At 47.6% G+C, this 14,211-nt stretch overlaps 1 protein-coding gene across 1 annotated transcript in view; it reads right to left on the minus strand.

Moving 5' to 3' along the window:
- Positions 1-14,211, minus strand: part of Emid1 (EMI domain containing 1) — a 48,624-nt gene that overhangs the window by 5,005 nt on the left and 29,408 nt on the right. Inside the window, exon 14 of the mRNA XM_026788704.1 lies at positions 5,733-5,777. Within this exon, the coding sequence (XP_026644505.1) occupies positions 5,733-5,777 (45 nt within the window). The remainder of the gene's footprint in view (positions 1-5,732; positions 5,778-14,211) is intronic.

Below are 14,211 nucleotides of genomic sequence, written 5' to 3' on the forward strand. Positions count from 1 at the left end.
TTTATTTATTATGTATACAATATTCTGTCTGTATGCCTGAAGGCCAGAAGAGGGCGCCAGACCTCTTTACAGATGGTTGTGAGCCACCATGTGGTTGCTGAGAATTGAACTCAGGACCTTTGGAAGAGCAGGCAATGCTCTTAACCACTAAGCCATCTCTCCAGCCCCTAAATTGTTAATTTTTAAACATCTTTCTCTTTACTCATAGTCTTCAGATTGACTTTTTGCTCTAAGCCATCACGCCGCCTCATCCTAAAGAACTCTATCAGGGAGAGCAAGCTAGTGATTCTGTCCCCAGTAGAATGGGTAGTAAGTGAAAATCAAAAGACTTCAATAGCATTGCTGCTTAAAATGAGGCTGAGCTGAGACCCCAGCTCCATCCCCTTCAGGAGACCAGTCCCACATTCTCTCTGCCAGCACCAGTCCCGCATTCTGATACACCTTGGGGAGACCCTGCAGCCCAGCCCCTCCCAGCAGCAGCTGAAGGCATCAGTGTGTTCCCAGGGGTGTGGCAGTGGGTCCACCAAGCCCCAGTGCTCTCCACTTCCCCAAAGCAGAGGCTCATTCAGAGAGCTCTCTCGGACTTCCTCCCAGTTTATTCTCTCCTTCCCTAGCACTGGGTCCATGGTCTTCACTTCATGTTCCCTCCCTAAACAACTTCCAAAATTGAGTGTTTTCACAGAGCACCAGGATGGTGAGACAAACCATCCCAAGCCTGACAGCATCTAGAAAAGCCTTTCGGCATTTAGGATAGGACAGGTGAAGGGATTCTTAGTATGCACACATCTCCGTGTGTGTGTGTGTGTGTGTGTGTGTGGTGTGTGCACACACGTGTGCCCATGAGGACTTATATAGAGGCCAGAGGAGAATGTTTTCTTCTTTGTTCTCCATTATATGTAAGATTTTTATTACATTTAGTGTGTGTGTGTGTTTATGTGTGTGTAGGCCTCATCGTGCCACAGTGTACATGTTGAGGTCATAGGCCAACTTGTGGTCACAGCATGTGTGTGGACAACAGAGAACAAATTAAACGAATCGGTTCTTCCCATCACGCGAGTCCTGGAGACTGAACTCAGCCCTCAGCCTTGTGGGAAGCATCTTCCCCAGCAGAGCCACCTTGCAGGCCCCTTCCTCTTATTTTGCTTTCTACATTAATCTTTGAGATAGGTTTTTTTTAAAAAAATATTTGCTCTGATTGTTTATGTATGTATGTATGTATGTATGTATGTATGTATGTATGTATGTATGTATGTTCTGCCTGTGTGTTTGCTTGCAGGCCAGAAGAGGGCACCAGATCTCATTACTGATGTTTATCATCCACCATGTGGTTGCTGGGAATTGAACTCAGGACCTTCGGAGGAGCAGGCAGTGCTCTTAACCACTGAGCCATCTCTCCAGCCTGAGATAGGGTCTTAAGGTGAACCTAATGTGTGCTGTCTCAGCTAGTCTGGCTGGTCTTCGGGCTCTACCTGTTTCCAGTTCCCCATGCTAGGGTTACAGGCATACGTGCCATGCCTGACTCCTGTGTAGTGCTAGGGATTAGGTCCTCCTGTTTGTGCAGCCCTTACACAGTTAGCCATTTTCCCTACCCCTTTTTATGTGATGTGTGTATGGTGTGTGCACGCATGCTCACATTTGTGTGCACGCACGCATGTGCATGTGTCTGTAGGCTAAAAGTGGACATCAGGGTTTTTTCTATCTATTTATTGAGGCAGCCTCTCTCAACTGAACCCACAGTTTGCTCTGGTAATCCTGCTTCTGTCTTCTAAGTTTTGGATTTAAGGGTGGGCATTTATGTGGATCCTAGGAATTCAAACTCTGTTCCCCACAGAGCTTGCTATCACTCCAGTTCCTCCTCCCTCCTCCCCTTCTGTTTTGAGATATATCCCTCTGTAGGCCAGGTTAGCTTCAAACTCACAACAGTTCTGCTTCGAACTCCCATGAGCTGAAACTCCAGACATGAGCCCCAACACCTGGCTCACCATCTAACCCACTGAAGCAATGGTTCCCCATAAGAACATCGAAGCAACTAAGAGGACTCCCAACACGTCCATTAGGAGCTTGTTCATTCCCTGGGGCATTCCTTATGCTCTAGCTGTCCTGTTAATATCATAAAGATTGAGCTACTCATGGGTCACTGAACTGCCATTTCAGCCTGGGGTACTGGGGTCACTACAGGTCACAAATGCAGAGTAATCCCTCTTTGAGTATCATGGAGCAGGATGCAAAAATGGATGATCCTGGGGCTGGGGAGATGGTTCAAAGGTAAGAGCACTCCCCAATAGCGAGGACCTGAATTGGAGCCCCAGAATTCATGTAAAAAGCCACCCGATGCCCATAACCCCAGTGCTGGGCAGGTACAGAGAAGGGGAGGTTGCTGGCTGCTAGCCTAGCTGAAAAATAGTGAGCTCCCAGGTCCAGGGAATAGGGCAGAGAATGATACATGTGCACACAACCACACACTTGTATACACACAGGCACAACACACACAACCACACACTTGTATACACACAGGCACAACACACACAACCACACACAACCACACACTTGTATACACAAGCACAACACACACACACTGCACGCATTTGTATACCACTGAGACAACACACACTGCACACAACCACACAGTTTTTTTGTTTGTTTTTTGAGACAAAGTTTCTCTGTGTGACAGTCCTGGCTGTCCTGGAACTCACTTTGTAAAACAGGCTGGCCTCGAACACACTGAGATCCACCTCCTGCCTCTGTCTCCCAAGTGCTAGGATTAAAGGTGTGTACCACCACCGCCTGACTTACAACCACACACTTGTATACACACAGGCACCACACACACACACTGCCTTGCTGCCTGTCCATGCTCCCACTGGTCTCTGAACAGGCTGCTCACAGCCTTCTTGAGTCCATCTATCCGGCATATAGAGACTTTGCAAACAAAAACCCTGACCACACCATTCCTCTCATTCTTTTTTTTTGTTTGTTTTTTGTTTTTTCGAGACAGGGTTTCTCTGTGGCTTTGGAGCCTGTCCTGGAACTAGCTCTGTAGACCAGGCTGGTTTCGAACTCACAGAGATCCGCCTGCCTCTGGCTCCCGAGTGCTGGGATTAAAGGCGTGCGCCACCACCGCCCGGCCCCTCTCATTCTTTAATTTTTCTTAAAATGATTTTTTTTGAGATCCTTGAGTATCTCACTCTGTAGCCCAGGTTCACCTTGTGGCCATCCTCCTGCCTCAGTCATCTGAATGCTGGGATTACAAATGTGAGCCACCATGCCTGGGTTCAGAAATACTAAAACAATGTCCCAGTGGCCACCAAGGTTTGAATTCTTTAATGCGGCCTCCTAGTTTTTGAAAGCCTCTAGCCTCTGTCACTTGCTGCCTGTCAAGCTGTCACTCTGCAGACATCCCAGGCTCACTCTGACTCCAGGCCCTTTGTACAGACTGCCCCTACTTCTCAGCTACCCTGTGATTGGTTATGTTCCCTTCATCGCCAATACACTATAGTCCCAAACACAGCTAAATTCCTTTTGTCCTGTGACTGGTGACCCCGGCTCATGGTGACTTCTCCTGGGGACTGAATCTGTGCTACCCAGCCCTGAGTTTGGCATACAAAAGAGAAGTTTCGGGAAAAAGCAGTGGGTTCCCAGGCCCCCTCGGGGGATTTGCATGTCTCAGCCTGTTTCAGTTCTGGCCCCAGTTTGCCATCAATTTGCTCTGAAGAGCCGGGCCTCAGTTTCCCTGTCTGAACAAGAGCTTCCCTCTTAACTAGGTAGAGTAACTCATGCCAATCACTCAGCTCTTGCAGTACACGACTGTGACCACCTGGTGACACTGCTGAGCCACAGCTAAACTTGGCAGGCAGCTCAGAAAGCTGCACTACCCCTAGGGGGCGCTGGTAGGTGCAGTGTATCTGTAGAGCGTCCACAGGCTATTTCCACTGTACTAGCTAGGATCCCTACCTCGCTCCAACAGAGCTGGTCCCTCAGCCCAGAAGCCTCATGCATCTGCAGCCCAGCAAAGCCTTTCCCAGGCAGCAAGCAAAGGAAGAAGTGCAGGGGGTAAAAGAAGGAAGGCGGGCAGGTAGGGGTCCTGCTACCTCTTGGAATCTTTCCCATAGGTGGTCCTAGGTTCAAGGTCTCACCTGGGGTAACCCAAGGTTCCCATGCAGAGATAGCTCAGCCTGGCTCTGCTGTGACCTGGATTTTCCCCGTACCTTCCGGGATGGGTGAAAAAAGCCCGTTTTCTCACCCAGGGTCTCTGGGAGAGTGACGGGAGGCAGAGGTTGCTCACATGGGAGAGTGAGGGTGAAGGGGGGGAAGCAAGCATCTTGGAGAGGGAGAGGTAGAAGGACCCCCACAAGTCATGGGCTACACGGAGGCAAGCTCGTGCAGGATGAGGACTACACGGCTGTATCCATCACTGACTCCATGACCACAAATAGGGAAGACACGGCTTGTGGCTGGTGCTGGCCACACTCTCAGGAACAACAGGAAGGCACAATGACACCTCCTAAAGAGTACCCAGGCTGGCTTACTCGACCCTGCCTATTTTCCAAATGTCTCCCATGCCGGTAGTGGCTGCCAGGTTGTGCATCAGGGCATGATTCGTTCTAGGCTCATGCATCTTTAGCAGAGTAGACTCTTGGGCCCCAAATCTGTTCATTAGTTATCTCCACTGATCTTGAAGGTTCCCAGGACCTCACATGCATCATAAGATTTTTGAGTGTGTAAATTGTAAGTTTCTGGGTCTCTCTTCCCATTGCTCAATCCCTGCTAGGCATGTGACAGTTTCTAGGCCCCCCTTTCTATTGTTCACAGTTTGCTTTGTAGCTGGTAGTGTCTAGATCTGCCTCATCTCATTTTCCATGGTTCTCTGTGTATATGACAATTTCTAGGTTTCCCTTGGGGACTGCTTGAAGTATGTGATAGTACCTATTACAGATCTTTTGGGTACAACAGTTAGGTCTTATGACCTCATTAACTATGCCAAACACATATTTAATGGTTTCAAGGTTTCCCTTCCTATGCTTCCTAGAGTCTCTATGTGTATGTTGGTTTCTAGGTCCCTGTCCTTTGTTCCATGAATCCTTTGTCCCCTGTGCTTCTCTTTTTTGTTTCCTGACTTTCCTAAGGTCCTTTTCTGTTTGGGTGTATTCTGACTTCTCTTTCCCCTTCCTTCCGTAGACAACAGGACAAAGCCAAAACCTTTGACTGGGGAGGGGGGGCGGGGACCCTGGAAGTGGAGATGCAGTCTGGGTCACCGAAACTGCCCAGTAGAAACAGGCAGAGCCTCCCGGGCTTGGAAAGGCTACAGAGGGTAGGTGGGTGAAGACAGAGACAGAGAGCATGGGTGGGGGCCGCTGGGAGGGCTGGTCCTGCCTAGTGGGGGTACCAGGAGGGGTGTGGGAGCAGGGCTCCTGCAGGTATGTGACTAGACACACTCAATCCCAGGATCTACTGGGGACAGAATTTTTTTCCTGAGTACCCAGGGCATGGGAGGACAGGAGGAGGTAGGGTAGAGGAGGGGAAGATGGGGAGGGCAGAGGGAGATAAGGGAGGGCAAGAGAGGCAGCAGAGGGCAGAGAGGCCAGGAGAGGGCAGCAGGGGGAGGCAGGGTAAGCAGGGGGAGGCAGGGGATGTAGGAGGAGGCAGGGAAGGCAGGTAGAGGCAGGGGGAGGCAGGGAGAGGCAGGGGAGGGCAGGGGCAGGGCAGGGGGAGGCAGGTGCAGGGATGCAGCTTACCCAGTGACTCTTCTCACCAGGGTCTCCTTTGGGGCCAGGTTCTCCCTGAAAGAAGAGTCAAAGTCAGAAGCAAGGAAAGGGGGGGGGCACGAGGGAGAAAAACTCAGAACAATTCAAAATGACAACAGGGGCAACTTCCCAGCGTAGGTGGGTTAGATCCTTGGGGGAGAGAGGAGCGCGGAACCCAGGGAGCAAACGGCTGGCAGACCTGAGCAGACTTTCCTCACCTCCCATCACATAGGAGGCAGAGCTTGGAAACACCAGTGATTTTCCGTGAAATCGCAGAAAACCCAGGCCTTAAACTAGAGCACACAGGCCAGGGCTAGGGAAGCTTTCTAGGACCAAGAACAAAACCAAAATGGATTTTCTGTGATAAAACTGAATTTCTGAAAGAGTGAGGTGAAGTCTGTAATTTAGCCATGGGCACTCAGCACTTCTCACAAGAACAGAACGGAGTTCTTCAGGCATTACCACTCCCGTCCAATAACGCATATGAGAGTCACTAGCTATGTGAAGAACAGGAAGCGGGAAGCACACCTAAGAGAGAAATCAGTCAACAGAATCAGATCCATAGCTGACTGGTGTTGTCAGCAGAAGACAGGTATTTACTATATCCACGACGGGCTGCAGAGCCGGCTCAGAGCTTGAGAGCACTGGCTGCTCTCGCACAGGACCTGGGTTTGATTCTCAGCACTCACACGGTGGAGCACAACCATCTGTAACTCTAGTCCCAGGGGATCCAACACCCTCTGCTGACCTCTGCAGGCACCAGGTACACAGATGGTGCACAGACATACATGCAGGCAAACACTCATACATATAAAATGAAATTAAAAAAAATAATAAAAATCTATGACAGCTATCTGGATGATCACTGCAAACCTGAGCACCAGAGAGCCTAGTGGTTCGATTCCTGGAATCCACAGGGGAGGGAGAGAGATGCCTCCTGAAACCTGGCCTGTTTTCCATACATGCTCCCACCATCAAACACACACATAACAATAGTAAAGAAAATAAATACATTTAAAAAAAATTTTTTTAGCCGGGCGGTGGTGGCGCACGCCTTTAATCCCAGCACTCGGGAGGCAGAGGCAGGCGGATCTCTGTGAGTTTGAGACCAGCCTGGTCTACAAGAGCTAGTTCCAGGACAGGCTCCAAAACCACAGAGAAACCCTGTCTCGAAAAACCAAAAAAAAAAAAAAAAAAAAAAAAAAAAAAAAAAATTTAAAGATTTATTTTGTTTTCCAAGACAGGGTTTCTCGATAGCTTTGGAGCCTGTCCTAGAGATCCATCTGCCTCTAGCTCCCGGGTGCTGGGATTAAAGGCGGGCACCACCACCACCCAACCAAAACTTTTAAAGAGATATGTGCTCATGAGTGGTATACCAACAGAGGCCAGACGAGGGTGTTGGGTCCCTTGGAGCTGGAGTTGCAGGCAGTTGTGAGCCACCTGACAGAGGTGCAGGGAATAGAAGTTGGGTCCTCAGGAAGAGCAGTTATGCACACTTAACCACTGAGCAATCTCTTCAGTTCCCTAAAAAAATGTTATAAAAGAATCATTTGGGGGGACTGGAGAGATGGCTCAGAGGTTAAGAGCACTGACTGCTCTTCCAGAGGTCCTGGGCTCTGTTGTGAATTAGGTGAGTACGATAAATAACCAGGCCAGCTCAAGAATAACAGTTATATTTTAATGGTTAAAGGGGAAACTCACGCTACAAGAGTGGGAGGTCCGATGTCCTACCTGTCAGGCGGGCACCGCGCAGAGAGAGCAAGCGCACCTGAGTCCTCCCCGTCTTCTCTCTCTGGGGTCCAGGTGGCCACGCCCTTAATTATATGTGATTGATTGACAGAGTTTCCCCATCAGAGTTCAATTCCTAGCAACCACATGGTGGCTCACAGCCATCTTTTTTTTTGTAATATTTATTTATTTATTATGTATACAATATTCTGTCTGTGTGTATGCCTGAAGGCCAGAAGAGGGCACGAGACCTCATTGCAGATGGTTGTGAGCCACCATTGAACTCGGAATTGAACTCAGGACCTTTGGAAGAGCAGGCAATGCTCTTAATCACTGAGCCATCTCTCCAGCCCCCTCACAGCCATCTATAATGAGATCTGGTGCCCTCTTCTGGCATGCAAGCATACATGGAAGGAATGTTGTGTACATAATAAATAAAGAAATCTTAAAAAAAAAAAAAAGAATCAGTTGGGCTAGACATGGTGGTACATGCCTGTAATCCCAGCTTTTAGGAGGCTAAGGCACAAGGATTGCCTGGCAGGAGTTCAAAGGCAGCCTGAGTTAGACAGTGAATTCCAGACCTATCTGAGCTACAATATTGATCCTGTCTCAAGAGAAAAATAATATAAAAACAAACAAAACAAGAAATCAACTAGGATTGATATACTATGTGATAAGATGGAGAATGTGAAGAGACATAAATTGTTTATAAAAAATCAAGGGGTGTCAGGCAGTGGTGGCACACATCTTTAATCCCAGCACTAGGGAGACAGAGGCAGGTGGATCTCTGTGAGTTCAAGGCAGCCTGGTCTACAGAGTGAGTTCCAGGACAGGCTCCAAGGCTACACAGAGAAACTCTGTCTCAAAACAAAAACAAAAACAAATAAACAAAAAAGGAAATCCTGAAAATAAAGTCTCATGAGACGTGGGGCCAGTGAGATGCTTTAGCAGCTAATGCTACTGCCGCTAACCATGAACATCTGAGTTCAACCCTCTGGACCACAGAATGAGAGGAGAGAATCAACTATTGCAAGCTGTCCTCTCTTCTCCACTTGTGCCATGACATTCCTGTGTGCACACACGTACAAAATAAATAAAATGTGATAAAATATTTAAAATTCATTAGATAGAGCAAACGAAAGATTGTACAAAAAAATTAACCAATTTTGAAGAAAAGCTGACTTAAACTGAAGCGCAGGGAAAAAAGCATGCTTTTAAACACTGGGCCGGGGAGACCTCCTGACGGGTATGTGCTCTGCAAGAATGCAGTCTGGGCCCCAGGCCATCACCGTGTGTAACTGCTGTTCCAGGCAAAGAAGACAGTGGGCCAAGAACATTTCCATTTCCCCTTGACACATTGTTTTCCTTCAAATTTGATTTCAAAACAAAGCAAAATACACTTTTTTGTTGTTGTTTATTTGTTTTTTGAGACAGGGTTTCTCTGTAGCTTTGGTTCCTGTCCTGGAACTAGCTCTTGTAGACCAGGCTGGCCTCGAACTCACAGAGATCCGCCTGCCTCTGCCTCCCTAGTGCCGGATTAAAGGAGTGTGCCACCACGTCTGACAGGAAAACCTACTTTTAAAAATTATTCATTTTATGTGTATGGGTGTTCTGCCTACAGGCAGGTCTGTGAGCCAAATGCGTGCCTGGTGCCCAAAGAGACCAGAGAGGGAGCTGGATCCTTGAGTTATGATGGTTGTGAGCTGTCATAGAACCTGGGTCCTCTGGAAGAGCAGCCAGTGATCTTAACCACAGGGTCATCTCTCCAGCCATGGAGAAACTATTCCTCCTGAAACTAATCTCTAGAGTTTCATGAAAGTCTGAGCTGCCTGGGAAAGGGGATATTCATTCCCAAGTCCTCCTAGTTCCCAGAACACAGGGTAAGGCCCAACTGAGGGCAAGTCAGAGAGCCCCCTGCCCAATACTTTAAAGACAGAACAGACATGGCAAACCACAACAAAAACTCCAGCTCCCCCCAACAACCACTGCATTATTAAAACCTGCCTGCCAGTTTCTGGTTTGTCTACTTGTCTGTGTGTATGTGTATGTGTTTGTCTGTAGCCCAGGCTGGCATGAAACCATTGATGCTCTGCCGGGGTCACAGGAGTATGGTGCCATGGCCAGCTTTACTGCAGTTTTTTTTTTTTTTTAACTCAGAGCATCATGGCCACTGCTCAACACAGAGACAAGGCACACTGGAACAGTTCGAAGACACTGAACACACATCAGAATAGAGTCACAGATGGCAGAAATGTTGGAATTACTTTAAAACCGACTGCTGCCGAGGGATGCAGTAGCACACATCTGCAACCCTGGGCCTCAGGAGGCAGAGGCAGGAATAGTAAGAGTTCAAGGTCCTCCTCAGGATGGTGGATACGTTGGTTGTCAACTTGACTGCAGCTGAAATTAGCTCAAACCCCAGACTGTCTGGGCACATCTGTGAGGGAGTTTTTGCTTAATTAAATCATTTGCAGTGGGAAGATCTACTACTAATCCAGATCTTTTTTTTTTTTTTAAGATTTATTTAATAGGTATACAGTGTTCTGCCTGCATTATGCCTGCAGGCCAGAAGAGGGTGCCAGATCTCATTACAGATGGTTGTGAACCACCATATGGTTGCTGGGAATTGAACCCAGGTCCTCTGGAAAAGCAGCCAGTGCTCTTAACCTCTGAGCCATCTCTCCAGCACTCATCGAGATCTCTCCATATGTATTCATTCTATAAATTCTGTAACTCTACAGCACTCTGACTAATAATACACTCAGCTACATAGTGAGTTCAAGACCAGCCTGTGATGAACTAAACTGTCTTAAAAAATATAACTTACTGACTAAAGTCATATAGTGTATGGGGTGGTGGAACAAGGAGGCAGAGGCAGGTGGATCTCTATGGGTTTGGGGGGTCAACCTGGTCCAAATAGCAAGTTACAGGCAGCCAGCCAGGACTACATGAGATTCTTTCTCTAAACCAAAAACAAACAAGCCCCCAGGCATATAAAGCCCTCAGTTTAAAGCACAAAGGGGTATGATGGGGTGCAGTAGAGGCTTGCCTTGCATGCATGAAGGGCTTCCTCCCTCTGCAGTGGCCTTAGGTGACCCATGAAAATGGCTCCCTACTCTCTCGACCTAGAATCTCCACAAAGCCACCCAAATCAAGAGGTTCCAATCTTTATTATGTTCATCTTAAGGACACTGTGAGGCTGCCCAGGCCCCCAGGGGTATACATAACCCAATGTTTTCCAGGCATCTGGAAGATGTCACCTTACAGAAATAGCGTTGGCCATTCCAGGGGTATTACACAATGTTGGATGAGCCCAGGACAAACAGTGGGGCTGGACACCAGGACACTAGCTTTAAAAAGTGTTAAATTTTAGTTATACATGCTTTTAAAAAGGCAGTCACGCTGAACTGAGAGATCAGTGAACACATCTAGGCGAACAGTGTGCCGACTACTGGCTCATGGTGACTAGCCATACATGAGCTCCTCCCAGCCCCCGCCAATACATTAACTCCCCTGCCACACGGAGACAGACGATCCCACTGAAGAGGGAGGCATGGTTCCTCAGCAAGATGGAAGGTTGTCCAGAAGAAAAATGTCCCAAGAAACAGAAGAAACAACACTTAAAGGACGGGGATAAATTTGGCATAATTTAATGCAAATAAAAGCAGAACCGTAAAGGATGAAGAGGCAGAGGTGGGGCTGCGGGGATAGCTCAGTCGGTGAGGTGTCTGCTACACCAGCATGCAAGCTGAGTGTGGATTCCCAGTGCCGAGGTGCAAAGCTAGGTGTGTACAAGGCGAGGTACACACATACACACACACACAAACACACACAAACACACACACAAACACACACACACAAACACACACACAAACATACACACAAACACACACACAAACACACACACAAACATACACACACAAACACACACACACACACACGGTAGAAGAATATGTAAGAGTAAAATAGCAATAGGTGACCAAGTAGAAAATAGTAGCAAATATGGCAGACATCAGCCCAACACTATCAACTACCCCTTGATACATCAGTGGTATATGTGCTGGCTGGTTTTTATGTCAACTTGACACAGGCTAGAGGTACTTGGGAAGAGTGAACCTCAGCTGAGAAAATGATCCCATCGGATTGCCCTGTAGGCATATCCTTAACTAGTGATTGATGTGGGAGGAACCACATCTTCTCACTAGGGGAAGTGCCAGTCTGGTGGTCCTGGGTGCTATAAAAATACGAAACCAAAAACGTTTATTGCCAGGCAGTGGTGGCGCACACCTTTAATCCCAGCACTTGGGAGGTCGAGGCAGACAGATCTCTAAGTTCGAGGCCAGGCTGGTGTACAGAGCAAGTTCCTAGACAGCCAGGGCACACAGAGAAACCCTGTCTCAAAAAAACAAAACAAAATCTCAACAAATCTCACAGACTAAACAGTCAAGCAGATACTCACATTAAATAGAAAGACATAATAAAAATAAATCTTAAGAGGCCAGATGGGGCTGGAGAGTTAGCTCAGCAGTTACGATCACTTGTTGCTCTTCTAGAGGACTCTGAGGCTGGGTTCCCAGCACCCATGTGGTGGCTCACTGCCATCTGTAACTCCAGTTCCTGTGGACCCAGTGACCTCTCCTGACCTCCGCAGGAACCAGGGAGGTGCACACACATAGAAATGCAGGAAAATCACTCATACACATAAAATAAGGAAATCTAATTTTTTAAAAAGGATCCAATAAAGTGCTTGCTGAGTTTAGACTTCCAGCACCACATGGCAGGCTGAGCATGTGGCTTTACCTGCTCCTAGAACTGGAGCGCAGGGACAGGAAGATCCTGAGGTTTGCCCATTAGGTGAGCTCTGGTTCAGTGAGGGACTTTGTCTCAAAACCAACAAATGAATGAATGAACGAATGAAATGGAAAGCAATAGAAGGTGCCTGATACTGACCTCTGGCCTCCATCATATGCACACACACACAATACACACCAGATTAAAAATTAAAATGTCTTTTAAGTTGTCTCGGTCCCAGTGTCTCCTCACAGCAGCAGAACAACAACTCAACACAAGGCAGCAGGGCACAGCTACCCTGAAAGACACATTGGCAGTTTCTCTGATTTTTTTTTGGCAGGGTTTTGTGTATTCCATGCTGGCCTTGAAATCTGAAGCTGGGGATGATCTTGAACTTCTGATCCTCCTGCCTCCAACTCCTGAATGCAGGGATTGCAGGTGTGCACAACCATGCCTAATTCATGTGGTGCTAGAGATGGAACCTGAGAGCCTTGTGTCTGCTGGGCAAGCATTCTACCAACTGAGCTGCATCCCAAGTGTAACCCTGGCAATTTGTTAAAAACTAATCTCTATGGTCCAGCAATTATGCTCATCAGTCTTTTACCCAAATGAGCTGAAAACTTTGTGCCCCCACAAAAATCTGCCTATGGGTGTTCATACAGCATTGTTCATAATTTCCAAACCCTGGAGACAACCAAAGCATCCTTCAGTGTGCAAATGGATGAACAAATTAATACACCTAGACAACAGTGTTATTCAACACTGAGAAGTCACAGGAAAACATGAAAAGACTGAAATCCGCATTAGTGAGTGAAAGAAGCCACAGGAAAAGGTTAGATACCAGAAGAGTCTAACGACAGGACAGTCTAGAAGAGGCAAAACCATGGAGAGAGTACAAAGATCAGAGGCGGTCGGTAGTCAGGTAGGAAGGAAGGATGGACAGACAAGGCACAGAGGGTTTCTAGAGCAATAAAACTTTATTGTACTGACTGGCAGTACATGGATGTGTCTGTTGCAGCTTTCAAACCCTCAGAATGAACAAATCCAAGAAAGAATGGGGTCCTTGTTAGTGCAGGTCCGTCCAGTGTCATAGAGGGGTTGTCAACAGAGGAGAGGGTGTGCCTGTATGTGTGGGGTTAGAGCTCTCTGCACTTTCCACGGAACCTAAGGCATCTGTGTTAATATAACATCTGTGTTAATTTTATTAATTAACTCCCAAATCCTGTAGGAGGCACAGAGGCCTTTGTGCTCACAGATGTGCAGTAGGGGAACCTGGAATGTTAGCTCAGAGTTGTTCTTTCAAGGGAAGGAGTGTAAAAGCCATTTCCCACCCAGAGGGCTGGAGCAGACCTGCTGTCTAGCCTGGTGACCTCTGTGAAGTCTGTGCGACTGAAGACCTTCTGGCACCAGACTCCGCTTTCATAGACTTGTGTTTTCAGTCAAACTACAGAACCTACTTCATGGAAGGTGTCACGTGTACTTCACAAAGGGTTTCTATGTAGTCACGTGTGTATTTAGCTTCCTTTGTAAGCTTTGCTGTGGACATGGGATTGAGTTCGCCACCCCCAGAATAGTTTTCACCAGGCTGTGCAGTGTTTTAATACACCCAAAATAAGCAACTCCCAGGATGTGAACCAGCACCGGCTACTGCTGCACGGAGCTGCCTTTTTGCCTCCTGTGGCTTGTGGCTCTGATGCCCATGAAGGTGCAGAGAGCCCCACACAATCCCCATGTACATTGTTACTATACCTGTTTACAGATGACCAGAAGAAATGGTGAGCAAAGACAAAACTGCACAGATCCAGGAATCTTAAGGACCCCAGAGCAGGTGAGACACAAGAATACCACACCATACCACACCTAGCCACATCACTGCCATATCTACTGAAAATTAAGGCTAAAGAGAAATGTTAAAAGCAAAAGGGTCACACACACACTCACACACACACAC

Source organism: Microtus ochrogaster, unplaced genomic scaffold, assembly GCF_000317375.1.
Source record: "Microtus ochrogaster isolate Prairie Vole_2 unplaced genomic scaffold, MicOch1.0 UNK6, whole genome shotgun sequence".
NCBI lineage: Eukaryota > Metazoa > Chordata > Mammalia > Rodentia > Cricetidae > Microtus > Microtus ochrogaster.